This window comes from Monodelphis domestica, chromosome 7, assembly GCF_027887165.1.
Source record: "Monodelphis domestica isolate mMonDom1 chromosome 7, mMonDom1.pri, whole genome shotgun sequence".
Classification (NCBI taxonomy): domain Eukaryota; kingdom Metazoa; phylum Chordata; class Mammalia; order Didelphimorphia; family Didelphidae; genus Monodelphis; species Monodelphis domestica.
Window position 1 is genome coordinate 208,614,858 of NC_077233.1, and position 27,697 is coordinate 208,642,554.

Genomic DNA, 27,697 nt, shown 5'->3' on the forward strand with positions numbered 1-27,697 from the left:
AATGTGCCAGATGCTCTGGATACAGAGGCAAAGGATAGTCCCTTTCCTTAACTTGGCTTTACAATCTAGCTCCCGTCGGTAAGCAGATGTGTACACAAGTTATATACAGGGTAGTGAGGAAAAACACTAGAATCAAGGGGAAGAAGCCAGAGAAGTTTCACCTTACCCAGTTTCTGCATTTTATTAAGGAGAAAGGAGCCTGGAACAGTCAAGTGAACTTACCCATGTTCTTGGCTAGTATGTTAGAGGCAGAAGTCCATCAAATCTAGTCCATCTCTTTAACCACCACATACAAGCAGGCTTGTTACTTATTGGAGTAAAAGCAAATTCTAGAAGAACATAAGCTACCCAAGAGCAAAGATTTTCATTTTATTTTTGAGCCCCTAATACCTAACCTTGAAAATAGACCTAATAAATCCCTGAGGAATTAATGTATATGCAACATTGTCTATTTGTTGTCTCCAAGTGAGTGCAGGTTACAGATCAGAACGGATTGTCTTTGTATCCCCCCAACTTCCAAGTGTTCCACAAGTAAGCATGCTTAATAATATTTGCTGACTGAATTGATCTAGTCCAACCTCTTCATATTACAAAGGAAGAAACTCCTAGCTTAAAGAAAAGTGACCTACATAAGGTTACAGAGTTGAACTAAAACTTGGGTCTTCTCACCCTAAAACTGTTTCCTGTCTCTTCCCCCACCCTCTCAATCCCTGTACAAAAACTTCACACAGTTTCAAGACAAGAGACAGTTTATTGGAGATGAGATAGTGCCAACAGAGATCCCAGAGATAAAACCCTTATTGCCAACTAGCCTTTTTGCGGGGATGGGGGAGGGTTAGAGTTCTCCTTTTAAGGTTCATTCACATTGCTAGGCCTCTCCCCCGGGGCCAGTATACTTTTTCTACCTCTTGCCACCTTGCCCTCTTCTGTCCTGGGGAACTGAGCATTCTGCTAATCATCATGTATGACTACAAATCCATCAGCAGCACGGCATGAGAGATGTGTTGGTTCTCCAGTCATGGGCTAGACTGGTACTGCTATTTCCCCAATCTCATCAGGTCCTCTTTCATGTAAAATCAGGAGGTTGCTTGGTGGCTGGTTGAGGTGGGTGGACCAAGTATGCTGGTCCATTCAAGGACTGATCTGGCTTCACTGGAACACTATTCTAATTCAGCCCCAGCTAACATATTCAGAGGTAAAGCTCTGACATATAAGTCAAAGTCCCACCAAGAGCTGGCATAGAAGACACTGCCCACACTGGTCTTCACCTGTGGTTGTGTATGTCACCAGCAAGGAACTGGGGAACCATGGGATTAGAAAGCCCCTACACCTGGGGCCAACACTCTCCCTATCTCCTCCTCTCCGTGGCTCTCTGCCTGACTCTCCTTGTTCCTACTCTGTGGTTATCACTTCCCTTTCTCTCAACTCAGACAGCAGCAGATTCCCTCCCATCCCCCTTCCAGACCCATTTCTCTAGCACCATCACTCTAGTCCAGTCCCCAGTTCTGCCTTGGGGGGCCGAGCTCTACTGGCCCCTGCCCCATAGGGTCGTAGTGCCAGATGCCCACGTTGGTGCTTTATTCGGGCTGAGCTATCCCCAAAACCCTTGCCACACTCTGCACACTTGTAGGGTTTCTCGCCTGTGTGAGTACGTCGATGCTTTACCAGGTCTGAGCTTCGAGGGAACTCTTTCCCACAGTACCCACAGGTATGAGTCCGGCTTGTGCCAGGGGGCCTGCCCCGAGGCCGAGGAGCAGGGGCTGCTGGGCCAGGAGGGTTGTGGGGCCGAAGGAGAGCTGCTGGGGGGTTTGGTGCTGGGCGGGCCCGTTCACCTCGGTGGGTACGCAGATGCTTAACACGAGCTGAGCTGTCAGCAAAACCCTTGCCACATTCAGGGCACAGGTAGGGCTTTTCTCCTGTGTGCACACGGTGGTGCTTTACCAGGTCTGAACCTCGACGGAACCCCTTCCCACACTCAGGACACTTATGGGGCTTGTCTACTGCTGGAGGGGGTGGCTCTCCAACCTGGGGACCCTCTGGCTCTGGCTCTAGACCAGGGAACCCAAAAGGGCCCTCACCAGGATGAGGAGGACTCCGTGGGACAAGTGGGGGACTAGGGCCATGGGGAATAGGCAGAGGACTTGAGCTAGGGGGTGGGCTAGGGCTGTGAAGAGCCAAAGGGTACCCATGAATCCCAAAGGCCTGTGGTTCTAGGTGGGTGAGGCGATGTCTCAAGAGGGTAGAGCCAAGGCTAAAGGTTCGGCCACACTCAGGGCAACCATGGGGCCGCTCACCACTATGTGTGCGAAGGTGCTTGACACGAGCTGAGCTGTCAGCGAAACCCTTGCCACATTCTGGACACAGATAGGGCTTTTCACCTGTGTGCACACGCAGGTGCTTTACAAGGTCTGATCCACGGGCAAACTCCTTTCCACACACGTCACATCCAAATGGTTTGGGCCCCAAGTGGCTGCGTTGATGGCTAAGGAGGCTGCAGCTCAATACAAAGCGCTTCCCACACTCAGGACACATGTGGGGCTTATCCCTAGGTCCAGCTGCTGAACCCTGTGGGATGGAGGAAGTAGCCCGGGCCACTCGCCGGGATGCTACTGTGCGTGGAGGCCGTTCACCCCTGTGTGTCCGCTGGTGTTTAATGCGGGCTGAACTGTCCCCAAAGCCCTTGCCACAGACAGCACATTTGTATGGCTTCTCACCTGTGTGTGTACGCTGATGCTTCACCAGGTCCGAGCTCTGACGAAAACTCTTGCCACATTCTCCACAAATAGTGGGGCGCTCCCCAGCAGGAATTCGAGGTCTTGGAGTCCGAGGGGGGCCTGGTGCTGGTGGGCGGGGTCGGTATGGCTTCTCACCACTGTGTGTTCGCTGGTGCTTGATGCGTGCTGAGCTGTCCCCAAAACCCTTACCACATACCCCACACTTGTAGGGTTTCTCACCTGTGTGTGTGCGCTGGTGTTTCACCAGGTCTGACATTTGCCGGAAACTTTTCCCACATTCACCACACACAGGTGCCCTCTCCCCAACCTGGACCCTCCGTGTTTCTGAGAGAGGTCTGGGAACTCGAGAACGGGGTTTCCCATGGCCTGCACTTGCCCATAAAGCATCCCAGGTCCCATCTGGTTCTAATTTGATGGTGCTATCTCCTTCATCCCGTCCTGTAGCCACATCTCGAGTTTCCTTGAACCCCAGGCCAGATACCTGTTGAGGGTCATCTTCAAAATCCAGACCACCATGCTGAGGGTGCTCTTCTTCAATCTCATTCCCCATACCTGTCAAGAGAAAGGGGAAATTGCAGATCCTGCACCTTGGCCTCCAGCCCCTTTACTGAATATTCATGTCCCCTAAGCCTTCCTTGATCCCAACAAACTACAAACTAAAAGTGGTACTTTCCTTTCTCTGACCTACCACAGTATATATTGTTCACCTGATACTTAGCACCTGGCACATCTTCAAAATTTGGGTGTGTCTATGTTCTCTCTACTGCAGCAGATTATAATCTCCCTCTCTATACCTTAGTAAACAGCAGCTAGGTGGCATAGAGCCAGAACTAGAGGGGAATTGAGGAGGGCTATCCTGGCCAAATCTGGCCTCAGACACTTCCTAGTTGTTTGAACCTGGGCAAGCCACATAATCCCCATTGCCTAGCCCTTAACACTCTTCTCACTTGGAACTAATACACAGTACTGATTCTAAGATAGATGGTAAGGTTAAAGAAATTCCAGTAAATAGTCTTCACTCGTTATTATAGCTGAAAAAATCCATCACCTGGTAGCCAATCTCTTGAATGTACCCAGGCTGGTTCTCTAATGACAAATATACATTTATATCACCAGGTCTGTACTTACTAATTTATAGTATTAATATATGTAAATGTAGCACTTTCAGGTGTATAAGGCACTTTCCTCCCAGCTCTTCCAAGCAGTTAATGAAACCTTTCTGTTTATAAGGACCTGTCAAAGCTGGTGTTCAATCAGCATGCTTTCTAAAACCTTCCACGATACAATGAGGCATTACATTAGGACTTCAGCAAAAGATTGAGTGTTAGGGATTAATTTTTTGGTATATCCAATCCTCTTAAATAGAATGGAAGCTATTTAAGGAAGAGGTTTAGAATAGACATTTGGTATATTCAATGTCTGACAAATGGCTGATGCCAAGTTACTACCTTCACCTGTGTGGGTGCTTCTGAGGAGTCCCCTCTCCTCTGAGCCTTGAAGATCTGGGTCCCATGGCTCAGCCCCTTGCTCCATCCCAGGGAGGATATCCTGGAGAAAGCAAAAAAACAAAATAAAATGGTGCTGAGTGGCTGGAGAACCCCACAAATATCTTTTGCTGTTTCTTACTAGCTCAAATGGATCATCTCACCCTGAACAGAGCAGCAAGTTTTTCTTCCATAGTAACATAAAAAAGTTCATTTTCTCCAAGTATTTCAAGGTACACAATAGCTCATATTTATATAGCACTTTATGGTTTACAAAGCACATTCCTCACAACAGCAGCATGAGGTAATTCATGTACATGTTATTAATCTATATTCAATAGATGGAAAATGGAAGGTCAAAGGATTTAAGTAATTTAGAATGACAGAATTTGGAGCTGGAAAAGATCATCTAAATCTAGTTCTTAACCTGGGGGGTCTGTGAACTTTTAAAAAATATGTATTTTGGGGGCAGCTGGGTAGTTCAGTGGATTGAGAGCTAGGCCTAGAGATGGGAGGTCCTAGGTTCAAATCTAGCCTCAGACACTTCCCAGCTGTGTGACCCTGGGCAAGTCACTTGACCCCCATTGCCTAGCCTTTACCACTCTTCTGCCTTGGAGCCAATATACACAGTATTGACTCCAAGACAGAAGGTAAGGGTTTAAAAAAAATATGTATTTTGAAAACAATTTCACATTAGAATTGGTTTCCTCTTGAAATCCTAGGTATCTGAGCAACTATGGGGCTCAGTGGATAGAGAGCCAGGTCTTCAGTTCAAATCTAGCCTCAGATACCTCCTAGCTGTGTGTCCCTGGGCAGATCACTTAACCAACTACCCAGGGGTAAGACCCTCTTCTGTCTTAGAAAAGATACTTGGTATCTATTCTAAGACAGAAGGTAAGTGTTTAAAGAAAAATCCTATGTATCTTATTTTATGCATGTAAAGACATTCTTCTTTACTGTGTGATCTTAATCAAGTCATTTTAACTATATTACCCTCCCTCACTTTGCCTTCATCTGTAAAACGGAGATAAAGTCAATAAACATTTATCAAAGCATATACAATGTGGCAGCATTATGTTAAATGCTAGGGATTCAAAGAAAAGGAAATAAGTCTCTGGCCTCAAGGAGCTTTTGGTCTGGTGGATTCTGGATGACTATTAACAAACAAGAAGATACAGGATAAATTGAGATAATCCTAGAGAGTAGCTACTAATTTTAAGGTGTAGTGGAAAGGGTTTCATGCAGAATTCTTACATAATAATACTTTGATTATCAAGCTCACCCAGCCTGAAAGCTCCACTGAAACAGGAGTTGTTCTTTTTATTTCTATCTGGACCATACTTTGGTTGGTTGTACATTCTTCAATCTCATTTCATTGTATACTCATTTTCATTTGAAAAATAGGGAGGTTGGGGGCAGCTAGGTGGATTGACAGCCAGGCTTTGAGATAGGAGGTCCTGGGTTCAATCTGGTCTCAGACACATCTAGCTATGTGACCTCTGTCAAGGCACTTAACACCAACTGTTCAGCCTTTACGCTTCTCCCTTGGAACTGATATCTAGCATTGGTTCTAAGACAGAAGGTAAGGGCTTAAAAAAAAAAGGAAAGGTTGAATTAAAAGATTGGCAAGGTTCTATTTATTTAGAATTTTTTAATTAAGTTCTAGAATAGGAACTTCCCAGAAAAAAAATCTTAATTTTAAAATAAAGTTCTAATGTATTTTACGGTGATAAACAAAATTATTTCATCCACACTAAAGGTGTTGACTTCTAATAAAATAATTCCACACACCTGGAGTTAACCAGTAAAAAATTTCAATGACTTTTGTTATGCACATTTATAAAACTGAAAATAATCTCCAACTTTGCCTAATAAACTAAAGGTAAGTTTTTTCTTAGCTTTTTATATATTGGGAAACAAACAAAAAAACCACTTTAAGAAAAAAGCCAGGAGATATCTATGAGCTACTGTACTAAGTATTAGTCGAATACATAAAAAAGAACTCCTGGCTCTAGTTCAACTTGTACTTACTTAACAAGCATTTAAGTGCCTGCTGTGTGGCAGACATTGTTCTAAGTCCTGGCACCTCACTAAATAAATAAATAAATAATGAATGAATGAATAAACAAACAAATAAATAAATGGTAGAGAACCTCTAGGTGTAGTTTAAACTCAAGTCAACAAGTATTTATTTATTAATCGCCTATTACGTACTAAGCACTGGCACCAAAAATTAAATATATAAATAAAGGCTAAGAAACTCTAGGTTTAGTCCAACGCCAAGTCAAGTCAACAAGTATTTATTAATCGCCTACCACGTACCAGGCACTATGCTAAGCATTGGCACAAAAAGAAAAGGGGGAGGGGGGAGGGAAGAAATGCCCCTGGGTCTAATCCAATCTCGTCAAGTCAAAAAGCATTTAAGTGTCTATGTGCCAGGCCCTGTGCTAAGCACTGGCACCAATAAAGAAAAAGGGGTGGGAAAAGGTGATGAGCACCTGGGTTCAGTCCAATCTCAAGTCACAATGAGCACCAACTGGGTGAGGGGCCCAGAGTCCAGGGCAGCCCTCCCTCCCCCCACTCTCCGGTCGTGGAAAACTCAGCTCTGAGGGGCGGCTGCTAGCCCGCGACCTCCCAGATTGGAGGCCGCTCCCCGTTTAACAGCAGCTAGCTGATCGCCCCGGGAACGAGCTCGGGACTGCGGGGTCCCCCCGCGCTCCTCCCTCAGTGACAGCAGGAAGCTTATCCTGTATTGGCCCGGTAGGGCGGCGAATCCACGCGCCCCGCCCCTCCCCGCCCCACGCCGCGCCTCCCCTCCAGTCCAGCCCCCAGAACCCCCTCACCTCGGCGTGGCCTTCGAACGCTCCCTCGAGGCCTCCCTCGGAGCCCGGCGATCCCGCCGCTTCGCTCTCCGACCCCCCCCCCCCCACGGGGGGGTTGTCCCTTCTTCGGGTCCCTGCCCCCGGCTAAGGGGGAAGCTCACTGAAGTCAACGAACGGCCGGCCCTACAGGGCCCAAGGGCCCGGAGGTCTGAACTGAGCGGGCGGAACTAGGGACCCAGGCGTCCAGGCAGGCTAAGAGCCAGGTGTAGGGGCGGGGACGGGAAGCGGAAGCGGTCTCCTCTCGGCGATGGGGCCACTCTAGAAGGACGAGTCGGGCTGTCTCGATGGTGTTAACCCGGCCAGGGGCTGAGCTGAGTGGTTAAGGATGCGATCCGACCCGGCGGAGGGAGGGGTCCGGAAATAGTCTTTCGCCTCTCGAGGGGCCCCTCTAGGCCCCGGGTGGTGGTCCGAACTCGATGGTATTAACCGATTCACTCTCGCAGTAGCGCCACGGGAACAGGAGCTGGACGGGGAGGGGGTGGGGAGGAGCTCCAGCCCCGGCCGGCCTCGGGGGTGGGGGCACTCTCCTTCGGTCTCTCCGCCTGGCTCAGCCCCTGCTAGAGAACCGGCAGGCTAGCCGGGGCCAAGATTCCCCGACGCAGGGAGAGAAAGAAGCAGAGATACGGGAGAGAGACTAAGGGAGAGGGAGATAGACTGGGAGGCAGCCTGAGAAACTGAGAGGAAAGAGACAAAAGGCGACGGGGACCTAGAGATAGGGAAAGTGGGGGAGGGAAGGGGAGGAGAATCGAGGGAGATAAGGATGGGGAGCGGGAGATAGAGGAGGAAAGGGGGAGAGCGGGGCAGAGACAAAGAAAGGAGAAAAGAGACAAACACAAACGAGACCCAGGACCAGATGAAGGGGGTGGGGCGCAGAGGCAGAGGGAGACGGACGAACCGACCGAAAAGCAGAAAGACTGGCAGGCAGAGAAACTGAGACTCTAGGAAAGAGGAGCCAGGGACTGGGTGGAGACAGAGACAATAGGGGAGAGGGAGACAGAGACTGAGGCAGTCGAAAAAACTAGAGACCCGAGGGAAGGAGAGGCTGGGCAGAGACTGACAAAGGGAGGAGACAGAGACTGAGGAACAGAGACATGGGGCTAGAGGAAAAGGGGTGGAGCTCAGAGACAGAGACAAAGGGTGAGGGAGATGAGAGCTAGAGACAGAGAAACCGGCTAAGGGGAAGAAGCAGGGGAGGGTAGAGACAGTGACAAAGGGAGAGGGGAAAACAGGGGAAGAGACAGAGACTAGGAGAAACAGAGACACAAAAGACAAAAGAGATAGCTATGAAAGAGGGGGGGGGGGGAAAGATAGGCAGAGCCCGGAAAAAGGCAATGAGAAGACTGGAGAATAGACGTGCCAGTGACCAATCCGAAAACAGACACTGAGTCACAGAGATAGACAAAGATCTAGAAAAAGAGGCAGAGACAGACTTACAAGGAGTCTACGAAGGAAACCAAAAGACAGACAAAGGAAGTGCTGGAGACAGAAACAGAAACCCAGACACCCAGAGGCACTGAAAGAATAAACTGGTTTCCCAGTTTAGCCAAATGCATGCCTTGTCCTCTGATCAGTTGGCTCCCTAGACCTAGGATCGGGAAATGTCAGTCCTGACCTGTTTGGGGGTAGAGGCGAGAGGGGTGTTAGGGAGGGACTTTAGTGGGTGTATGCTTGAGTCAAATAAGTCCATCATTATGAAGATAAAATGAGATAATAGATGGGAGGAACTTGAGATAAAACAAGTTTTAAAAAATTATTCCAGTGCTAGATATTTATGGTTATGATTGTTCTCTGTGTGTATATACACACACAATTCCTTCATGTAGGAGAGGTGGTCAGGCTGTTGGTAATACTAGAACACTGGACCAGGTCACAATGCACCAAACTAAAGCCAGAGTAGATGGAAAGGCTGAGGCAGAGGCCAAGGAAGGATGGAATCAGTCCTTTCCCTTTCCCACTGGGTCTGGTTCTGGCTCTCAGTGATGATTTTCTCTGAGGCCCTTTCTCAGGAACTTGGGCACTTATCTTGTAGCCATTTTGTTGTGATCAGAAAACTGCCTTGAATGCCGTCCCCTCTCCTTTGCATCAGATCCCTCAAACTCCCAAGACTGTGGTATACATGCCCAACCTCACCTACCTTCTACCCCAGTGTTAAGAGTGAATTTTATCCTTTCAATCTAGATAGGCAAAGACAATTTTAAAAACACTAAATGTCTGGCACAAAGGCAGTGACAATTTAAAAAACACTTTTGTTGCCTAGCATGAGCAACCTTGTAAGGCTGAGGATACAAAGACAAATATGAGACAATCTGTCTTCAAGGAGAGTACATTTTACTGGAGGATTCAGCATGTGTACAAGGAAATACAAACATGCAAATACGCACAAAGTAATTTCAGAAGGGAAAGCTATGAACTGGAAGGGATAGGGGAAAGACATGGGTATAAAAGCTGGGCAAGTGCCCCACACTGTGGCAAAGATCAGCTTTTTCAGGGAAAGTGAACTCCGTCCCTTCCCTCCCACGGCTCCAGGACAACATGGCTTCCCACACATTTTGCTTGCACTGCTCCCATCTCTTCCCCCAGTCAACAATTCCTTTACCCTTCCTCCCTGCTGATCTGAATTCTAATTTATCATTCAGAAACCAACTCAAATCCTGTATCTTCCTCCATGAAGTGCCCTCCCCCCTACACACACACTTGGCTTATGTTTTCCTAGTCTGGAGAGGGGATGCTTTATCTTCACATAGGGTGTAACATCTATGAGCTGTGTGTGCCATATGGGGGTGTCTAAGCGACATCTGAAGTACTCTACAGTAGTTCTGGTACCATCCCTACCCAGAGGCACATAAGTGTGCCCGTAATTTATTCAGTGAAGAGCTTAATGTTTGAGTTGTCCACCAGGTGGCACTATATTCAAGCCACCAGCCAAATGGTTGCTCCAAAGCTCTCATGCTTGCAGGCTGGAGCCATTGGGCTCAGATTAGCTGTCCTAGTTCTAAATTTAGGCTAGATCAAAGGTACTTAACCTGAGTTGAGAGGGGTCCATGAATAGATGGGGGGGGGGGTAATGAACATAGGTGGGGGAAATTTTATTTTCATTCATTAACTAAAATTGAGCATTTCCTTCAATTATTCAAAAAGATTATTTTAAGGATAGATGCATAGGTTTCACCAGACTGCCAAAAGAGTACATGGTACAAATATGTAGTTAAGAACCTCTGAACTAGAGGGTCATAAAATATTGCTTAAAAATGAGCAAATCTGTGGTGCTGTCCTTACTGCAATCTGGCCTTTCCTTTCTCTTGAACCACCTTCCATAATGACTAGATGTAGGTGAGCAATATGTTGTAGGATAATAGTTTATTAAACATAGTGAAACTGATTTAAGTGTTTCCCATGTGAAGCCTAACACCCTACTGTCTTCATAAACTCTTTAATACAATCCCCAATCTTTTAAGTGTTTTGGGAACAGTCCCAACCACCCAGTAACATAGACTGTGGAAAGGAAATAAGGTGGACAGGGGACAAAGTAGCTCCAAAATCCCAGCTATAAACCTCAGAATTTGAACTGGTAAGACAAAGGAAGCTTGCTGAGAGAGGTTTTCTTGGCCCCTGGCTCAGGACTTCAGCAGAATCCACAATAACTGACAGTCACCAACTCTTAGAGGCTTCCTCATGCTCTGGTCCCTACTTTTTTATTTTAAAACCCTTACCTTCCATCTTAGAATCAATACTGTGTATTGTCTCCAAGGCAGAAGAGTGGTAAGGGCTAGACAATGGGGGTTAAGTGATTTGCCCAGGGTCATACAGCAGGGAAGTGTCAGAGGCCAGATTTGAACCTAGGACCTCCCATCTCTGGGCCTGTCTAGTTCCTACTTTTTGATATCCTATCCACAGCTCTAACCTTTGAACTGACTCGGGATGCTGAAGATTAAGATTCCAGACCTAGCTGTGAGCCTTGGTCTGGTCTCAGCTCTCTTATTTTCGTCTTTAGTGCCTGGGAAAATATAGTAAGTATTTTGGTCAGTTGGTTAATAACCATTTATTAAACCTTTACAATGAGCCAGACACTGTTCTGAGTGTTGGAGATACAAAGAAACCCAAAAGACTGCTTCTGATCTCAAGGGGCTCATGTTCTAATAGGAATGAGACAACATTCGAACAACTATGTGCAAATAAGATATACGGGATAAATCAGAAATAAACAGTAAGGAGGTACTAAAATTAAGGAGTACTGGGAAATGTTTCTTGCTGAAAGTGAGATTTTAGATGAGTCTTGAAGGAACCCAGGAAAACCAGGAGAGAGAGATGGCGAGTTTTCCAGGCATAGGAAACAGCTAGAGGAAGTGCCCTGGAGTCAGGAGATGAAGTGTCTTACAAGGATACTATTATTATAGGATCACACAGTATATGGAAGGGAGTAAGGTAAATAAAGGCTGGAAAGGTAGGAAGGAGCCAGGTTATGAAGGGCTTTAAAAGCCAAAGGAAGGATTTTTATATTACTATAGGAAGCCACCAGAGCTTACTGAATAGGGGAATGACATATTTAGACCTGTGCTTTATAAGAATTTCAATTTGGGGGTAGCTGGATGGCCCAGTGGATAGAGAGCCAGGTTGGAGACAGCAGGTTCTAGGGTCGAATGTGTGATTTTAAGTCACAACCCTAAAATTATCTCTACGAATGTGACCTCAGACACTTCTTTGTTTTTTTAAGGCTTAACATTTTATTTTTGTTCTTCAGCTTCAATCTCAGATAGACACTAGATCTTGATGGAGCTTTGTAAATATTAAAGTTTTGATTTTTAAATAACATCAATCAAGGAAAAAATCCTCAAAGGAATGCTAGCTGTAGAGCTACAGCTAGCAACTATGGTGTGCTACCCCCAAACCTGGAGATCTGCTAACCAACAGCTTCATGTCTCTACCTAGAATGCTTAAATAGAAAAGTCACTTAACCCCAATTGCCTAGCCCTTACCTCTCTTTTGCCTTGGAACTGATACTTAAGAATCGATTCTAAGACAGAAAGAAGGTAAAAGTTTGTTTGTTTTCGTTTTGTTTTTTAAAAGTTCAATTTCACAACTGGGTGGAAGCTAGAGCAGAGTGTTAAGACAAGTGGCAAGAAGGAGCAGGAGACTTGTAATAATGTGGACCTCACCAGAGTGGTGGCAGTGTCAGAAGAGAAAAGGGGCATATGGGAGAGATGTAGGTAAATTGACAAGACTTGATAACAGATTGGACTTAGGGAGGTGAGACAGTGAGCAGTCAAAGAGCTTCATTGGGACCTTTGTATATATTGGCCAAGAGAAGGAAAGGTACCCTCAAGGCTCTACAAAGGGCCCAGCAGAAAAGTTATGCCTTACCTAAAAGAAACATCTTAAGGGTTCTAGCAAAAAGATTCCCAGGAGCTGTGAATTGACCTCTTTGTTATATATGCTCTAAACCTGAGCCTTAAGTCCCTCTAGATTCCGTATGTATTTGTGGAAGAATGTGTTATATAGACTTTGGGGAGATTGTTTTGTAACAATTGTATCACCAAAGTAAATCCTCGTTTCGAAAACCTAATTAAGTCGGGGTATTTAATTGATAACCACTGATAATTATGAGGGAGCACTGAGCTACAGCTTTAGAAGGACATCTTGCCCTCAGCCTTTCAGGGTTAGCTCTAGAACCTTGAGGAGACTCAGTCTACCAGTTAAAATGAGGCTTCTAAGAATGTGTTAGAAATAGATATCTATGCAATAAATATAAGGTAAAATTGTTTCAGAGAAGCCTAGTATGAGCAGCTGGAGGTATCAGCAAAGGTTCCATGTAGAAGACATCTCTAACGGGTGGCTAGGTGGTTCCGTATTTAGAGTGCCAGAGTAAGTGCCAGGAGTTCTTGGCTTCAAATTTGGTTTCAGATACTTCCTAGCTGTGTGACTCTGGGCAAATCACTCAATCCCAAATGCCCAGACATTACTGCCTTGGAACCAATGCTTGGTATCTATTCTAAGACAGAAGGTAAAGGTTTAAAAGAAGAAAAAAAGACAGCATCTCTAACAATAAATACGTCATATTCGAATAACACTTAGAACCCATAAAGAATAATAATAATACCATATATATAGTACTTAAGGGTTTGTAAAGGGCTTAAGCTATTTAAAATTAATAATTTTATTATGTGTTACATATAATTTAACATTATATATTATTATACTACTTATTAAATTTATCCTTAAACATTATCTATTGATCTTCCTTATGAGGTAGGTATGATATTATTGTTCCCACATATATATATATATATATATATATATATATATATATGTAGATAAATGGTGGCCCAGAAAGATAAAATAATTTGCCCAAGGTCACAGAATGAGTTCTTGAACCTTGACTTTTAATGGCATTTCTTTTTTCTATATTACATTGGCAAACAAATTTCAGAGCCTGTCAGTGATGGCAAACCTTTTATAGTCCAAACTGCAACCCTCATATTGCATGTAAACCTCCCTGCCTTACCCCAGACAGGGAAAGGAGGAAGCACTCTCATTTCATAGGGCTGCTGGGGCAGAGGGATGGGTGATGTGAGAAATGTCCTCAGGTGCACATGGAGAGGGGGAGGGGAGCAGTCCTCCCCAGCACAAGTGCCATTGGTTCAGCAATAGGGCACTAAGCCAACTCATGTCTCAGTCAGAAAGTTCCTCTGTCTAATCTTCATCTATCCTATATATACTTCCTTTTGTTATATGTCTGTTCAACGTACACCTTGATCAGCTCAAAGTAAAAGAAGGCACAAGAGAGGACAATATTTTGGAAAATACGAGTTAAGGCTGAGGAATGAAAGATCTTGTTTGTAACAGAATGTGAAACCTCATAACAGAAATAGGTTTTCAAGAAGAGAATCAGGCAAGCACAGAAAAATATCACAAAATGAAATTGACTAAAAGGAAATGACTTGTTATACCAAATGAATCTTTTCAGAAATGTCTCTACAGTCAGATTATGGGTTGGCTAGAGTAAAAGCAAACATTTCTAACAAATCAGAAGGAAGGCTAACAAGAAGATAGTGTGTACATTGACTCTAACAACCTATTTAAATAAGCTGTGGTGCTGAAAAATGATAAAAGTAAAGACATTGACTTTGATGAATACTTTTTCTTAGATGAGTTTATTGGATGCAAAAGTCATTACTACAAGGAAGCAGAAGGACCAAGGAAGTCTTAACATCTAATGCTGGATCCCCTTGATAAGTAGAGATAGTTATCAAAGGCAACATAGGTTTAGAATACAAGTTCCTTTGCTCAGAATTTCAGAAAAGCATGTCAATGAGGACTAGTCTTTCAAAAGACAGGGAACATCAGTGAAAGCGAAAATGAGCCTTCAGGGAAACTAGAGTAGGAGGAAGGAAAGGGAAACAAACTAATAGGAAAGAGAATTGTAGGATGAGAAGGCATAGAATTTAGATCTGTGCTAATGGAAGGAGAAAATAATGGATTTATGTGAGTATACAATTATATGTATAAGAGATATGGATATAAATGGAATGATTGTTAGAGCTTACATGGAGTTGATCAATAAGCATTTACTTAGTGCTTACTATATACCAAGTACTATACTAATCCTTGTGGATACAAAGGAAGATGAAAACTGTAGCATCCCAAGCATATTCACATCTATGAAATATAGATGACTGTATTATTACTGTGTCTCCAAGCATGAGGTTTTACCCATAAGGTTTGTGAAGGTAACCTTGACCTGATCACGCGACCTATTGCCCAACACAAGCCCATTAACATGTTCGGAGACTTGCCGGGGAAAGCGTGGTTATGTCCTACACGCCCAAAAGGTGTTCCTCTACCTTGCCACCCAATCTTAATTGTCTATACTTTGTGCTGTGGTTACTACGTGCTTGGGAGTACCGCCCAAGCAGGACAGGATTAAATTCAGAGGCAATCCCATGAACTTCCTCTTGGCTCTTGGCCTTTCTCCCCTTCCATGGAGCTCCACTGGGCTCCTCAATGACTATGTCTCTCTCTCCTCTCGACCTTCTCCTTCCCTGAGGCTGTAACCATCTCGGCCTGCATTTCCTACCTTAATCTCCTCCTCCACCTCGTGTTCCTTTGTACTCATACTCTCCTATCAAAGGGAGTATCATAGGGATTGACTGCCTTATCCAACCACTGACTTGTCCTTGTCTTTCATTTCCACCCTGGTTCTCGGTTCCTACCTCTCCTTGGGTCCCATCACAAAGGTGAGCCCCTTCCCTTGTGGGACCCTGCTGGCCAGGGAAGTCCATTAAGGAAAACCCCACAAAAACATAGTCCCTGTCCACAGGGATGTACATTCTAATGGAGGAGGATAACATGAAAATAATTTTGAACATACAAAACATGCACAATATAAATGGGAGGAAATCTCAGAGGGAAGATACTAGCAAGGGAAAGGAAAAGTCTTTCTACAGAAGGTGGAAGTTGAGCTAAACTTAAACCTGTACTTTCTGTCTTAGAATCAGTATTAAATATCAATTCAAAGGCAGAAGAATAGTAAGGACTAGGCAATTGGGGTTAAATGACTTGATACTGGTCACCTACCTAGAATGTATCTGAGGTCAAATTTGAACTCAGAACTCCTATCTCGAGATCTGGCTTTGACTGTCTCTCCAATGAGCCACCCAGCTGCTCCACTAAAACACTATTTATTAGAGAAATGCAAATTAAAACGGCTCTGAAATGCTACCTCACACCTACCAAATTAGCTAATAAGACAGAAAAGAAAAAATCACAAATGTTGTAGGGGATATGGAAAAAAACTGATACACTAATACCCTGTTGGTGGAGTTGTGAACTAAGGCCAACCATTCTGGAGAGCAATTTGGAACTCTGCCCAAAAGGCTATAAAACTGTATGTACCACTACTAGAGATTAAGAAAAAAAAGAGGTATATGTACAAAAATATTTACAGCAGCTCTTTTTGTAGTAGCAAAGATACCCGTCAGTTGGGGAAAGAGGGTACAAGTTGTGGCATATGGTTGCAATGGAATCCTATTGTGCTATAAGAAATGATAAAGGGAATAGTTTCAGAAAAAAAATCTGGAAAGATTTATATGAACTGATGCAAAGTGAATTGAGCAGGAGAAGCAGGAGAACATTGTACACAATAGCAACAATATTATAACAATAATCAACTGTGAATGACAGCTATTCTCAACAATACTATGATCTAAGACAATTCTGAAGGACTTGATGAAAAAAGCTATCTATTTCCAGAAAAAGAACTGATGGAGTCTGAATGCAGATTGAAGCATATTTTTTTCTTTTGGTTTGTGTTTTCTTTTACAACATGATTAATATGGAAATGTTTTGCATAACTACACTTGTATAATCTATATCAAATTACTTGACTTCTCAATAGCAGGGTGGAGAGAGATTTTGGAATTCAAAATTTTAAAAAGCAAGTCGTCTGACTAAATGGTTTTCCACTTTGGGGTTCTGAATAATTCTAGAAACTGTCTGGGACAATTGGGAGACAAATTCTTGGAAAGGTTCCTCTGGTCCTTTTCTGATCTTGCTTAGCTCCTGGGTCTTTCTGGCAGTGGGAAGTCTATACCAGGCCTACAAAGCTATGACTTTAATTTGCTGGTATGCTAATGAATTATAAGCCAACTGAGCATAAGCTCTTTGCCCAGTAAGCATGTCATGGGTAATTCCAAGCTGAGCATTCCAGTTGTTTTCTGCCTGAATCTTTGCTTCATCCTCATCTTCAGACTTCCATAACAAATATTCTTCTCCTGACAGATAAGCTTTAGCTATCCTTTCCCAATCATTTGGAGGGAGAATGTTATTAGAAAGAGTCTCCAATTTCATTTTAACTGGGGCTCTAGGACCATATTGAGAAGAGGCTTGCTTTAAATCTTTAAAAAATTTTAATAGCACAGGCTGAAGTATCTGTATAAAATTTCCCTGTGTGTCAGTCTGCTTTACTACTAGAAAAGAGAAATACAGTAGCATTTCATCATTTGTGTCCTGATTTTTCTCTATGGTTAGTTGTAACGGGGACTTCATAGGTATTTTATCAGGGGAAGGGGCAGCAGGAGGACAATTGGCTGCCTTTCCTAGTGATTCTACTTCGGGCTCTGAGGGAAGTGATTTTATCCTTCATTGATTCTGTTTTTCTTGGAGGATTTCCCAGAAAGTTTTCTGCTGAACCAGTTTCTTTGGGTGAGGTAGCTTTTCGGGGGGGGGGGGGGGGGGGGTTGGTTGGTTGTGAAAATTTCTGGTCCTTTTGACTCTACATTTTCTTGCTGGAGTTTTGGACAGGGGTCTACTTTCTGAAATTTAGGGTTGGGGTCTAACTTATGTTTAGGATCTAAGCAGTCCCTCATCACTTTACTCCTCTCTCCCACTTCTTCCAAAGCTTCCATGACTTCTTCCCAAGCTTCTATGACATTACCAAGAAATTTCTGTAATGGGACATTGTTAACTTTTGTGCCTTTTGCTTGTAGTATAGATTTCAACACTTGCCAGAACAATTCTCTTTCTTTTAACTGCAGACTTACAGAGCCTTCTTTAGGGAACCATGGACAAACAATTACTACGTGATCTAGAAATTTTTGCATCTGAGCTGTACTTATATTTTCCCCTCAAGCCTGTATCATAGTTTTTAACCTTTGAATAAACATGTCTCACTCTTTTGAACTAGATTGTCCCCATAGTTTTACTCTTGGCTATAACATCCTCTTCTTGACCCCTAAAATCCTTTCTGCCAAACAGAAAGAGAAGAGTTTTTCTCACCTGGAATTCTGCCAAAATGCGCCGATCTGGACTTATGAAATGTTGGGGGCCATATGTATAGGACCAGCTCTACAAATAGATCGTGGGTCCCCGAACAGGGATGAGAAAAATGATTCTGGGATTATAGAAGGGCCGAACTGATAGAGAAACATGCAGATACCTCTCAATGCCCAGTGACAATGTTTAATGATTTCAAGTAGCTATTTATAAATGGTTGGATGAGGCAGAGCGATTAGATCACTCACAATGGAAGTCAATGATTAACAACGATTTACAATTGGAAATAATGGATTTAGATTAATTAGGTGGCTTTGAACAGTTTTCTATAGGTGGTAATTTAACATGTCAATTCAACACATCAATATATGACCCAGCTTTGTTTATTCTAACATATATTCTAACAGAACTATTGCATCAGTAATTTTCTTGGTAGAACACACAATGTTTGTTTTTCTCATCCTAGGGAACAGGCTTACATGTCTGACTGTTTCTAAGCTATGGCTACCCAGAGATCTTGTAAACCGGGGTTCAATCTCACTACTGGGGGCGACAAATGTTAGATATTATTTTTATGTGTAATTGGGAAAAATATTTTTGTAAAATATTTTATAAAAAAGTAAACACCTCTTTTATGGTATTATTATTGTATGTGGAGTAGTAAAAATGGGTACCATTTAAGGTAGAAAAATTTCCCTAAATATTCTCTGATCTTTCATGTCCTAAGAGTCTCAGACATAAGAGTTACAGTAATTCCCCATATTTCTATTGTGCTTTTAGCATTGAAGAGTACTTTCAGATCCATTATTTCATTTGGCCCTTACAGTTCTCCTGTGAGTCACTGCTTTCTTGACAGAGAGGAAAACAAGACTTGGAGAGAAGAGGTAAGTGACTTGCCTAAAGGCCCATTGGGAGTTAGCAAGAAAGCCAAGACTACAGCCCATATCTCCCAACTCCAAAGCCCATCATCTTCTTCCTGTACCCCTCTATAAAGTCCATTCTAGCTAAGAAGTTGCAGTCTGTATCCATAAATATCCAGGGATATCCATAAAGGGATGCCACACTTCCTGTTCCTTAGTCCAGACAAGCCAGTGAATGAGTCAGCATCAAATGAGAGCCTTAGGAGATTCATACCTCCTTCCTACAACTTTCTACTCCAAATTTATACCCATATGACTCCATGTAGCTATTATTCATGGTGAATTTTGGTTCTCTCAGACCCCTCAGTCCTTTTCTGAAGATTAAAGCAGTGTAGTTCCCTAGCTTCTCTGGTTATTTCCCTGCCAAAGAGTATCATCCTATAAGTGTGTCTCTTCAACACCCTCACAAAAAGTTGATGGGAATGAGGAGAGGAAAAAGAAATTTAATTAGATACAGGAGAAATGACAAAAATCAGGAATAATTTGTAAGATTAGTGAACTCTTGAGTTTTTGTCCTTGAGTCTCAAGGGGGAAGAACTCAAAGGAATTGATCTCCAAGAGCCTTAAGCCACTCCCAGTTGGCTCAATTCACTTTCCCTCTATCCTCTTCTCTAGGAGCAGGTATGAATTCTTTCCTCACCCCGCTTCTTCTCCACCTCCCCACCCCTCAGATAGACATACCACTTCCTGTATAGCCTGACTGAAGCCACTGTCAACTTCCTCCCCTAGCAGAGGAAGTGGGGAGCTGAACCAGGTGCAGCGAGAAGACACCAGGACCATGGTAAGCCCTTCTTGGGAAGCCTGGCATCTTTAGCATCCCTCCTGAGACCTCACAGGACCTCCTGCCTCATTCCTTAAGTTGATCCATAAGATGACATGACTATACTGCCCAGTCCTCAGGCTCCAGCTTTCATCCACCTTCCCACTAACCTCCCTCTCTAACCTCTAACCATCCCCCACCCTTCTCTCCTGTAACCTCTTCTCTCGGTCTCTGTCTCTGTCTGTCTCTGTTTGTCTCTGTCTGTCTCTCTGTCTCTGTCTCTGTTTGTCTCTGTCTGTCTCTCTCTCTGTGTCTCTGTCTGTCTGTCTGTCTCTCTCTCTCTCTGTGTCTCTCTCTCTCTCTCTGTCTGTCTGTCTGTCTCCCCCTTTCTCCTATGTGTGCTCTCCACCCCATCTTTCCTCTAACCTGCAGCCTCCTCACTCTCATATCTTCTTTGCACAACAGGACAAAGAATATGTGGGCTTTGCAGCCCTGCCCAGCCAGCTTCACAGAAAGTCTGTGAAAAAAGGATTTGATTTCACCCTCATGGTGGCAGGTGAGAAGTCTGTGGTCTGAGAGTTAGGGTGGGAAACTCCTCTCTTTAGAAACACAATGTCTGCCAGCTGTGTGACCCTGGGCAAGTCACTTGATCCCCATTGCCTAGCCCTTACCACTCTTCTGCCTTGGAGCCAATACACAGTATTGTAAATACTGAGTGGATGAAACAAAAGAAAAGAAGAAAAAGAAACACAATGTGCGGCAGGCCTGGGGTAGGGAGACAGTCCTTTTTATTCTGTCCTTGATCATCCTGATTGATCCCATTAGGCGAGTCAGGCCTGGGAAAGTCAACACTTATCAACAGCCTCTTCCTTACTGACCTCTACAAGGACCGACTGATACCTGATGCCAATGGTGAGTAAAGGGCCTCTGGCTGGGTTATGATGCTGTTCTCCCTCTCTGGCCTCCCAGCATCCCTCAGACTGGTTCCTTCCTTGACCCTCCAGCCTGTTTTATCAAGCTCTCCTCTCTCATCATGGTTGGTTGTCCTGTAGTGGTCAACCTGGGGTGGGAGATAGACTGAGAAATCCAGTCTTACTTCAAGATGGAGACACTGTCCATCCCCAGTTCCCCTCGCCCTTAGCCTTTCCCTTTGCCCTCCTAAGTCTCTGTTCCTTTCCTCTCTTTGTTCTTTTCTGCTACTGTCTCTCTTTCCCTCCTGGTACCTTCCCTCTCAACCTCATCCCCTTTTCCTTCCTGAGATTGTCCCTCTACCCCTGTCCTGCCCTGGTACAGCTCGCCAGAACCAGACCCTGACCATTGAGCGCAGAGGTGTGGAAATTGAAGAGGGAGGAATCAAAGTGAAGCTCACCTTGGTGGACACGCCAGGTTTTGGCGATGCAGTGGACAATGGAGACTGGTGAGACAATGGGACAGAGAACATGGGCCATAGGGAGAAGGCCAGTCTGACCCATAGCAAACACCCTCAACATTGAACATGATGAGTTAATCCAGTTAGATTGATTTGATCTGGCCTCTTACACAGGCTCTTAGGGAAGGGAAGGATTGGAAAGGGAGTGGATGCTGAATGGGAGTAAGCTTTCCAGTCCTTAGAAATGAAGTTGCTATCCACAGATCCTGACAGATTTCAGAGCTTTAGTGAAATTTGAATGGCCTGGGGAGGGGGTCCCATCTTCATTTTCATATAATTAGCTTCCTTTGTAAGCTTACATATTTCATGCATTTAAAAATATTATTCTGTGAAGAGATACATGGATGTTTCCAGAACACAAAAGGTGTAAGAGACATGGAAAAACTTAAGAACCCTTGGCTTACAACTTGTCCACGAAGTTTTCCACAATCCCCTCAAACAAACCTAATTGGTTTCTCTTTAGATTTTTCATTACACATAGTAGATCATATTTGCACTTATCACAATCTCTTTTGCGACTATTTGTATACATGAGTTTACTCTCCAACAGACTGAGAACTTCTTGAGGACCAGCAAGTCTATTATTATTTTTTATCTAATTATGAAATGTGCAAAGTGCCTTGCATTCGTTTATAGAATTCCATCTAATATAAATATCTATGAGATTAAAAAAAAATCCTCAGCATAGGATAACCATGGGAAAGTATGGCAAGAAAGAGAATGAAGGGGAAGAAGGTTAGGACAAGAAGAGGGGAGCTTGGGTTCAGCTTGTCTTTCTGCGTCATTATCTCCCTTGGGTTTTCCTGGTTCAGAATCTCCAAATGGAAGATAAAGATTATCAACCAGGAGCTCCTGGGCATCTGATCTGGATACAAGCTGACTTGGGAATTTGGGGTGGCAGGATAGGTGCCCCCATGTTCAACCATGGAAAAAACCAATTTAACTCCTGTGCCGGGACCACCAAGGATTATGTAGAAATCTGAGAGACTCAGAATGAGCTCAGTTTCTTTGACCCATACATATCCAGTATTGAAACTCTCCTGGAAGAAAGATCAAAGATAAATCCAATCTGTTCCAACCCCTATCTTGAGGGCCTCTCTCATATTCCCAAATATCTCCAGTGACAGAGATTCTGGTAGTCTCCTGTTCCAGGGTCAATAGTGCTTCTTGTTCATTTGTTTCTAACTCTTTGTGATCCCATTTGGGGTTTTTATGGCAAAGATACTGGAATGATTTGCCATTTCTTCTCTAGATCTTTTTTTGCAGATGAGAAACCAAGGTAAGTGACTTGCCCAGGGTCACACAGGCTATATTTGAGGCTATATTTGAACCCAGGACTTGGCTATAAATTCAATAAACTACCAACCTGTTCCCTTATCCATTCACTTTCAACCCTGTCAGAGTCCCTACTTTCCTTGCCCAGGGTCACACAGCTAGTAAATGTCTCAGTACTGATTTGAACTCAGGAAGATGAGTCTTTCAGATTCTAGGTCCAGTACTCTGTCCACTACATCTCCTAGCCATTTGTGTCCAGTTCTCAATATTGGAGAATAATGAGAGACTAGAGAACAATGACTCAGTGGATAAAGAACTAGATCTGGAGAGAGGAGATTCTGAGTTCAAATATGACCTCAGATACTTGCTAGCTGTATTACCCTAGGCAAGTCACTTAACACCAGTTGTGCTCTTCTGCCTTGAAATACATACTTAGTACCAATTCTAAATATAAGCTAAACGTTGAGAGAGAGAGAGAGAATAATGACTTCAGTTTCTGCCTTGTACTCTTATTAGCTGTTTGCCTTTAAACAAGTCACTTAATCTCTATCCAATCTGTCACTTCATCTGAATAACAGGGACAGTAATAACACACCTCCCAGGGTTGTGAAGATTAAATGTTATAACATTTATAAATCACTATGCAAACCTTAAAGCAGCCATACAAATGCTAGCTATCATCATCAGGGTTATAATCCTTCTGAGCCCAGGCTTCAGATCTCCCTCATATAGCTGTTTTCTTTCTCTGGCTCCTTCCTTGCCCTCTGCCAAAGACCTGAGTTGACTTTTATATATAGAACTTGATTGCATTTGATCATCTGACAGATTCAGTCTCGAATGAAGGAGTATTACTAGATTCCCATCACCCATTCGTTTTTTCTTCCTTCCTTCCTTCCTTCCTTCCTTCCTTCCTTCCTTCCTTTCTTCCTTCCTTTCTTCCTTCCTTCCTTCCTTCCTTCCTTCCTTCCTTCCTTCCTTCCTTCCTTCCTTCCTTCCTTCCTTTCTTCCTTCCTTCCTTCCTTCCTTCCTTCCTTCCTTCCTTCCTTCCTTCCTTCTTTCTTTTTCTCTTTCTTTCTCTCCTTCTTTCTCTCTCTCTTTCTTTCTTTCTTTCTTTCTTTCTTTCTTTCTTTCTTTCTTTCTTTCTTTCTTTCTTTCTTTCTCTCTTTCTTTCCTTTCCTTTCCTTTCCTTTCCTTTCCTTTCCTTTCCTTTCCTTTCCTTTCCTTTCCTTTCCTTTCCTTTCCTTTCCTTTCCTTTCCTTTCCTTTCCTTTCCTTTCCTTTCCTTTCCTTTCCTTTCCTTTCCTTTCCTTTCCTTTCCTTTCCTTTCCTTTCCTTTCCTTTCCTTTCCTTTCCTTTCCTTTCCTTTCCTTTCCTTTCCTTTCCTTTCCTTTCCTTTCCTTTCCTTTCCTTTCCTTTCCTTCCTTCCTTCCTTCCTTCCTTCCTTCCTTCCTTCCTTCCTTCCTTTTTCATCTTAGACTCAAAACTGTATATTGGTTCCAAGGCAGAAAAGCATTAAGACTAGGCAATGGGAGTTAAGTGACTTGCCCAGGGTCACACAGCTAGGAAGTGTCTGAGGCCAGATTTAAACCTAGGACCTCCTGTCGTTGGGCCTGGCTATAAATACAGTAAACCACCCACCTGCCCCATCATCCATTCACTTTCTTTTTTTTTTCCATCCATTCATTTTGAACCCTGCCAGATTCCCTACTTTCCTTGCTTTTGCTCCAGAGCTTGAGTTTCTTCTTTCCTATCCCATAATCCTTCCTAGCTGGATGCCTGTGGTTCGATTCATCGAGGAACAGTTTGAACAGTATCTAAGGGATGAGAGTGGCCTAAACAGGAAGAATATACAGGATTCCAGGGTCCATTGCTGCCTCTACTTCATTTCTCCCTTTGGTCGAGGGTAAGAGAAAGGGAGAACACTCTTCTGCCTGAAGGGTAGGAATGAGAAATATGCAAATGTAGTTTTTGGGCTGTTTTGTTTCGGCTGTAGTGTTTTGGAAGTTATCTCCCATCTTGACTAAAGAGGTAGGCTGCCTAGAGACAGAGATGCTTAGGGTAGTAAACAGGCCCTCTCTGGAAAAGCAAAACCAAACCATGAATGGATTATACTTTTACATTTAATCTGCATGTTGACATTTCTCCATCACTTTCTTAAGTCTAAAAATCCACAAAATAACAAGTTGAGCTTGATAATGAAGTAGTCTTTTCTGATTCCCTAGATATAAATGCACACCTATAAATGCTGAAAATTTAACAGGGTAGCCCATACAAGCTGGTTCTTGCATACCACTGGCTATTGGACAATATAGCAGATTGGAAAGAACTATAGAGCCTTAGAGATCACCTAACCTAACCTAATCCTCTCACTTAACCCATTAAGAAACAGGAGAGTCCAGAACTAGAAAGCTCTGGCTCTGTCATTAATTTACTGTGTGACCACAGATAAACCACTGCTCGTCTCTGTGACTCAGTTTCCTCTTCTGTAAAACGAGGAGAGTGGACTGGATCACTTTGGAGGCATATCTCATGTCCTCACCTAAGAGGTTCATTTGACCCCAGTCCCCCCAGCTCAGCTAAACAGTGTGGAGGCCCTCCAGCAGGGATGGGAGGGAACTTTTCAGCTGAGTAGGAGGTTGGACTAGACATCTTCTAATGTCCTCTCCACCTCTAAGGCTCTCTGACCTTTTGATTCTCATCTTGGCCAGAGAGATGAGCCTTGGGGAGGAAAAGGAGAAAGCTTTCGTTCAGGAAATTGCCTAGGGAGGGGTTAGAGGTAGAGGAGAGAAGGGAAGGGGTGGTGGGGGAGGTAGACATCTAGTCTTAACTACCTTGTGGCTTAGGCTTCGCCCCTTAGATATAGCATTCCTCAGAGCTGTGCATGAGAAGGTCAACATCATTCCTGTCATTGGAAAAGCTGATGCCCTGACTCCTAAGGAGACCCAGATCCTCAAACAGAAGGTATGCTCGGGGAGAGGATGGGTGTACGCTAAGGATGGCCCTGACCTCTGACCTCTGACCTCTTTCCTTGGTCCTAAAAGAAGCCAGAGTTTAAGCTAAGGCTTATCTCTTAAAGCTCCTCTCTTCTGCACTTGAACTGGACTTTTATTTTTTTTCCCTTTTCCTTTTTTTAAGAAAGGATTTAAACTTAACAAAGAATTTCCTGATAGGAAGGGGATGATTAGACATGAGGAAGATTTCCCAAAGGACCCTGTGGATTCTTCTGCCCCAGATGTTTTAAAAACAGGATTGAAAAACATCATACTCTGAGGCAGTTGTGGGAGAGGCCAGCTTGAAGGCAGGATAGTAGTCTTAATGAGAACAATGTATTAAGTAGACTGGGTGCCAGACTGGGAATCTGCCTGAGGCCCTTAGCTGCATTGCTTGGAGTGGGGGGAGCCCCACAAATAATTTCATTTAGTGTCTTAGGTGTCTGTCTTTTAATTGGTTATGATGAGGAAAGCACTTATGCGAAGGAGAGCTTCATAGTGATGATGTCCTAACAGCCTCTGGGCTGTGATGCTTCCTATTATCCCTCATCTCCAGCCTTTCTTTCTCATCTATTTCCTCCCATCTGCCAGATCCGGGAGCAGCTGGAGGAAGAGGAGATCAACATTTACCAGTTTCCAGACTGTGATTCGGATGAGGATGAAGACTTCAAGAAGCAGGATGCTGAGATGAAAGTGAGGGGCAGGAGGGCCCAGGCTCTTTTGGAATCAGGAGTTAGATGACCAAAGTCAGAGGAAAAAAAAGGAAGTGAAAGGCCAGGGAGGAGAATGGGAGCTGTGAGTAAGGTGAGACCTCTGGTGACTGACATTTCTGGCTATGCCTTTTGACCTTTGCCCTACCTCAGGAGAGCATCCCTTTTGCTGTGATTGGCTCCAGTGCTGTGGTGAGGGATGGTGGCACCTGGGCAGTGAGGGGTCGGCTCTACCCCTGGGGAACAGCAGAGGGTAAGTTGAGCTGGAGAAACGTAGAACACAATGAGAATTTTCTAAATAGTTTGTCAGAGATTTCCATGTTCTCAAATGTGGGCATGACACCTGGCTCCTGTTTTCGTTCCCTTCCAAACCTTTCTCCTTCACATCCTGTCCAGTGGAAAATCCTCATCACTGTGACTTCCTCAACCTCCGACGGATGCTGGTACAGACTCACTTACAGGACTTGAAGGAGGTGACTCACGATCTGCTCTACGAAGGCTACCGAGCCCGTTGTCTCCAGAGCCTAGCCCGTCCTGGAGCCCGGGAACGGGCCAGTCGAAGGTGAAAGTGGCCTCCGAGGCCATACAAACACTTCCCCAACCTTGGATCCAGGGTGGGACAAAGGAGAGGGTATGTGTGTGCCTAGTGTGGAGAGGGCGACCTATTGATAAGTTCCAATCCAGTTCCAAATCTCTTCCTTCCTTCTTTGCCTTCAGCAAGTTGTCCCGACAGAGTGCCACGGAAATACCCCTCCCAATGCTGCCCTTGGCAGATACAGAAAAACTTATCAGAGAAAAGGATGAGGAGGTGAGTTCATTTGATTGCCTCTCCCAACCTTAGGGAGACTTGGGCCTCCCACCCCATCCCCTCAGCTGCCAGGGAAGGGACCATATAACTCCAGCTGAGTGTCGCATAATATTTAATCCTTGCAGCTTCGTCGGATGCAGGAGATGTTGGAGAAGATGCAGGCGCAGATGCAGCAGAGCCAAGGAGAGCAGTCAGATGCCCTTTGAATCTACATCCTTCCTTTCACCCACTTTCCTTCTGTGCCCCAGGGACCTCTTTTAGGACCCAGGCCAATTGCTCTGCTCTCACCTTCCTTGTCTCCCTCTCAAATATACCTGCCTGAGCTCCAAACCTTAGTTTATCCCAGCTGACTTGGGCTCATTTCCTTCCCCGCAGAGATTTAGGAATCCTACCTGCCTCCTTGCAGGACCTCCACCCATCATCTCCCTTTGCTTCCTCTATCCCATCTGAACTTGTGCTCCTTAGGCACCCCTCCCCAGGGCTCCTTCTGCTCCTTGTAAAGTCAGCCCCTTGTCTAATGTCCAGGGTGCTCCGAGATGGGCCCATCTCACTCTTCACGACAAGCATTTATTAAGTACCCAAAATCTTGAAATAAAAGTTGTTTTCCTGCAGGGTTCCTGCTCTCTAGATTGCTGAGGGTGCTGGGGTGGGAGGATGGTCTGCTGTTGGAGGGGGATCAGGAGAAGAAGAGGGGGGATGGGGAAAGCAGGAATTAGGAAAGGTGGTCTGTGGCCTCAGAAATACCTGCTTACTGTGGGAGCCAAGAATGGAGAATAGGAGCAGCTGGACAGAATGCCTCCCTGTAGAATTCCAGGGGCCCAACCCTGCTGGATGCCACACTGGAAGAGGGAGGGGGTGGGGACCCTGTCTGCCAGGCTGGGAGGACAAAGGGAGCGGCTGGGCCTGGGGAAACAAGATAGCCGGTCCCTTAAGGAGCC

General features: G+C 44.3%; 2 protein-coding genes across 17 annotated transcripts; one reads left to right on the forward strand and one right to left on the reverse strand.

The window, feature by feature from the left end:
• Nucleotides 1-731: 731 nt before the first annotated feature.
• Nucleotides 732-7,199, reverse strand: ZNF48 (zinc finger protein 48). 5 transcript variants are annotated; one of them, XM_007498489.3, is made up of 4 exons: nt 7,063-7,199; nt 4,184-4,283; nt 2,295-3,287; nt 732-1,916 (listed from the first exon to the last, which is right to left on the reverse strand). In XM_007498489.3, exons 2-4 carry the CDS (start codon nt 4,266-4,268, stop codon nt 1,483-1,485), a joined length of 1,512 nt encoding a protein of 503 aa, XP_007498551.1. In that variant the 5' UTR covers nt 4,269-4,283; nt 7,063-7,199; the 3' UTR covers nt 732-1,482. The 5 variants fall into 5 exon arrangements, with proteins under 5 accessions (XP_007498551.1, XP_001371116.2, XP_007498549.1 ...); XM_001371079.4 differs by having other exon boundaries at nt 732-3,287; nt 4,190-4,283; XM_007498487.3 differs by having other exon boundaries at nt 732-3,287.
• On the forward strand, nt 6,881-27,373 carry SEPTIN1 (septin 1). 12 transcript variants are annotated; one of them, XM_056806397.1, is made up of 14 exons: nt 7,197-7,247; nt 10,996-11,108; nt 18,695-18,752; nt 19,460-19,569; nt 20,014-20,104; nt 20,374-20,460; nt 20,842-20,965; nt 24,020-24,154; nt 25,095-25,212; nt 25,833-25,934; nt 26,105-26,204; nt 26,348-26,513; nt 26,669-26,759; nt 26,885-27,373. In XM_056806397.1, the coding sequence occupies exons 4-14, from the start codon at nt 19,567-19,569 to the stop codon at nt 26,963-26,965; spliced, it is 1,098 nt and encodes a 365-aa protein (XP_056662375.1). In that variant the 5' UTR covers nt 7,197-7,247; nt 10,996-11,108; nt 18,695-18,752; nt 19,460-19,566; the 3' UTR covers nt 26,966-27,373. The 12 variants fall into 12 exon arrangements, with proteins under 12 accessions (XP_056662378.1, XP_056662380.1, XP_056662376.1 ...); XM_056806395.1 differs by lacking the exon at nt 7,197-7,247 and adding an exon at nt 7,397-7,520 and having other exon boundaries at nt 18,649-18,752; nt 19,518-19,569; XM_056806393.1 differs by lacking the exon at nt 7,197-7,247 and adding an exon at nt 7,397-7,520 and having other exon boundaries at nt 19,404-19,569.
• The last annotated feature ends 324 nt before the right edge of the window (nt 27,374-27,697 follow it).